This window comes from Nanorana parkeri, unplaced genomic scaffold, assembly GCF_000935625.1.
Source record: "Nanorana parkeri isolate BGI_ZX_2015 unplaced genomic scaffold, ASM93562v1 scaffold2388, whole genome shotgun sequence".
NCBI classification, from domain to species: Eukaryota; Metazoa; Chordata; class Amphibia; order Anura; family Dicroglossidae; genus Nanorana; species Nanorana parkeri.
In genome coordinates this window covers 4218-7946 of record NW_017308656.1, presented here as the reverse complement: position 1 = coordinate 7946, position 3729 = coordinate 4218, and the positions used below count along the sequence as shown (strand labels likewise).

The window sequence follows — 3729 nt, the reverse complement described above, 5'->3', positions numbered from 1 at the left end:
GGAAGTCTGCAGATAAACCTTTCTCTTCCAGATGAAACTGGCTCTATGGAAGGAGTGTGCACCACCAGAGGACTCCCCAACCCACCAGATCATGTGACCAGCTACCTAAATAACATGGTTAAAAACACTTAAATCCTCCACTCTCCTCTCCTGTACAATTTGCATTACTGCGTAATGTATTGCTGGGAGTTGTAGTCCTCCTATAGCTGGTGGTATTATTCTGCATTGCTGTATAATGTATTGCTGGGAGTTGTAGTCCTCTATAGCTGGTGGTATTCTGCATTGCTGTATAATATATTGCTGGGATTTGTAGTCCTCTATAGCCGGTGGTATTCTGCATTGCTGTAGAATGTATTGATGGAAGTTGTAGTCCTCTATAGCTGATGGTATTATTCTGCATTGCTGTATATTGTATTGCTGGGATTTGTAGTCCTCTATAGCTGGTGGTATTATTCTGCATTGCTATATAATGTATTGCTGGGAGTTGTAGTCCTCTATAGCTGGTGGTATTCTGCATTGCTATATAATGTATTGCTGGGAGTTGTAGTCCTGTATAGCTAGCGGCATTCTGCATTGCTGTATAATGTATTGCTGGGTTTTGTAGTCCTCTATAGCTGGTGATATTCTGCATTGCTGTATAATGTATTGCTGGGAGTTGTAGTCCTCTATAGCTGGTGGTATTCTGCATTGCTGTATAATGTATTGCTGGGATTTATTTTCATTATATTTTTTACCTAAATAACTTTAATTTTGAAGGAACTTTATTTAGAGAACGATATTGAGGAACGCACCGAGGAATCGGCTCTGAAAATACTAAAGAACAACGTGAGCTGCAGATTTTATATTCTCCTCAGGGAGGTAATCATACTCCAGGAGACAGGAAGAGATAAGAGGAAAAGACAGGAAGTGATATACAGACAGGAAGTGATGTAGCACCCAGACAGGAAGTTCCGGGTGAGTTGGGAGGAAGTCGGGAGGAGACATTGTTGGAAGTAGAGGAGGTAAGAAGATGTTATTTTTTGCGTGTGGATATAAACGCTTCCATGAAGCTGTCTCGGGGTTGTCTCCTCTATAATGGACACCAGGTCCTCTCTGGAGAGGAAGAAGACGGATCTACAATACAATTTCTAATCCGGGGGCAGCCGAGGGAATGATGATCCCTACAGGAAGTAGAAGAAGGAAGGGATGAAGCTCCTGAATTTAGGGATTTGATGGAACTGCAACCCAGAACCTCACATTATGCTAGAGGAGGCTTTTTGGTTCTCCTCACCATCACCTGACCGGTTGTCCAGCCTCGGTCATGTGATCCTGAGCACCAATCACAGCACAGATGCCCCCAGACCTATTTTGGTGGGGTTGGCCGTCGGGGTGACATCAATGTCCTGAGTACATGTCGTGCTTAGTGACAGTCATAGGACACAGCTCACAATATAGACATTCCCGGCCTCTGTGCACACAGAACAACGTCACGTCTACATCTCCTCCATCATACGTGATCGGTGTTCTTTGGTAACCCTTTTAGTAGACCCCTAGTGTCACCTTTCCACCCCAAAGTAGCCATGGGAGTGCAGATCACGCTTCCTGCTCGGCTTCTGAAGTTGAGCAATGACAGCTGAGGGACCGCAAGTGATGCAACCAGCGTCCCTTCCGGACCCATTCAGCGGGGAGGAGATCGGTGAATGGATGTTCTTCAGTCTCCTATCCCATTGACACCCATGACAACAGAAGGGGCAGTGGAGCTCAGGAAGAAAGGCGGAGATGTTGGGTTCTGTACCAGCCCCTGGAAGCAACATGGCGGCAGCTCAGCCAGCAGAATCACTTCCACTGTAAAGCCGGCAGTTGGCTTTACACATGTGAACAGTCTGGGGAAAGGGGCCCATTGCCAGTGACGTATGAGATACGTCGGTGGCAGCGAAAGGTCTCCATGTGGATTCTCCTCAATCCAGTATTTACCAGGTAATGTTCCCTTTAAAATCCAACTAGAGACAGAAGAAACTTCATCAGAAGACCCCCAACCCTTCTCTCCATCCAACCTCAAGTATAACATTTGGACTACAGTGGGGTAATAAAGGACAGTTCTGGTTTTCTTCGAGTTGTATTAATACATGAGGCCGGTAATATAATATAAGAAGCCCTCTGAGATGTCAGAACTATGGAGGAACATGATGGAGAACTATGGAGGAACATGATGGAGAACTATGGAGGAACATGATGGAGAACTATGGAGGAACATTATGGAGAACTAGGGAGGAACATTGTGGAGAACTATGGAGGAACATTATGGAGAACTAGGGAGGAACATTATGGAGAACTAGGGAGGAACATTGTGGAAAACAATGGAGGAACATGATGGAGAACTATGGAGGAACATTATGGAGAACTAGGGAGGAAAATTATGGAGAACTAGGGAGGCACATTATGGAGAACAATGGAGGAACATTATGAGGAACTAGGGATGAACATTGTGAACTATGGAGGAACTCTGTGTAGATATCATTCACCACCAGGACAGTGCAGATCATTCTCATTTTATTATTCCTCTACAGGGAGGAATGTCCGGAATAGATCATCAATAAGGATGGACGAGGACCAAAGTCACATGACTGAGAGGATATTAGACCTCACCCTAGAGATCATCTACCTGCTGACCGGAGAGGTGAGGAGGATTCAGGGAGGTCAGAGGACATCATTGTCTATAGCTAAACCACAGACCTTACTGAACTGGTGAGGAGGATTCTGGGAAGTCTACTGATAATTGTTACTCTCTCTCTCTTTACTCAGGATTATAAGATAGTGAAGAAAGTATCTGGCGAGCCGATAACACCCAACAGATGTCTTCAGAGGACATCAACCATCACAGAGCCTCCACCTCACTGCCTGACATTTGAGAGAAAAGTGACGATTCTTGAAGTCACCAAGAAGATGATGGATCTGCTGGCGGGAGAGGTGAGCGGTGCCGGGAATTCTGGGACATGATCCAGGAACAGACAAGGGGTGTGTCTGGGTGGTGACTGTATCATTGTGTGTGTCAGGTTCCTATAAGGTGTCAGGATGTCTCTGTCTATTTCTCCATGGAGGAGTGGGAGTATCTAGAAGGACACCGGGATCTCTACAAGGACGTGGTGATGGAGAATGCCCCGCCCCTCACATCACCGGGTAAGAGGAGAGAGCAGTACGGAGGCTCCGCCTACACCCCCCATCATCTGATACACACATAGAAACAATGTATTCAGTCATTGTGTGTCTCCTACAGATGGATCCAGTAAGAGGAACCCACCAGAGAGATGTCCCCGTCCTCTGTATTCCCGGGACCCCACCCAGGAAGATCTCACCATCCCCCACCATGATCAGGTAGATGGGACTAAGGTGTTAGACCTAAATATAATTCCCATAGGACCTTCTTCTATGTCAACTCTTGTTCCTTTTTACAAATGTATTCTATCATCTTTAGAGTAAAGAAGTTAAAGATATCAAAGTTGAGGTTAAAGAGGAAGAAGAAGAGATGTTGGTGAGTGGAGCTCAGCAGTCTATGGAGGAGGGGGAGATGATTGTGAAGAGTGAACAGGAGGAATCTTCTCTACATATGGACACAAGTAAGTCATAAACACTAAATGTAGAAACACTTAACAAAAACATATGAAGGTCCATCTCCATTCCCCAATATAACGTCATGTGACCAACAAATGAGGAGGAGATACTGGACACCATATGAAGGTCCATCTCCATTCC

General features: G+C 45.4%; 1 protein-coding gene across 1 annotated transcript in view; it reads left to right on the top strand.

Annotated features, from left to right (window-relative positions):
* The window catches only part of LOC108801564 (zinc finger protein 615-like), a 16897-nt gene that overhangs the window by 9582 nt on the left and 3586 nt on the right, over window positions 1-3729 (top strand). The window contains exons 8-11 of the mRNA XM_018573455.1: window positions 757-858; window positions 1293-1386; window positions 2547-2656; window positions 2782-2946. Coding sequence (XP_018428957.1) covers window positions 757-858; window positions 1293-1386; window positions 2547-2656; window positions 2782-2946 — 471 coding nt within the window. The remainder of the gene's footprint in view (window positions 1-756; window positions 859-1292; window positions 1387-2546; window positions 2657-2781; window positions 2947-3729) is intronic.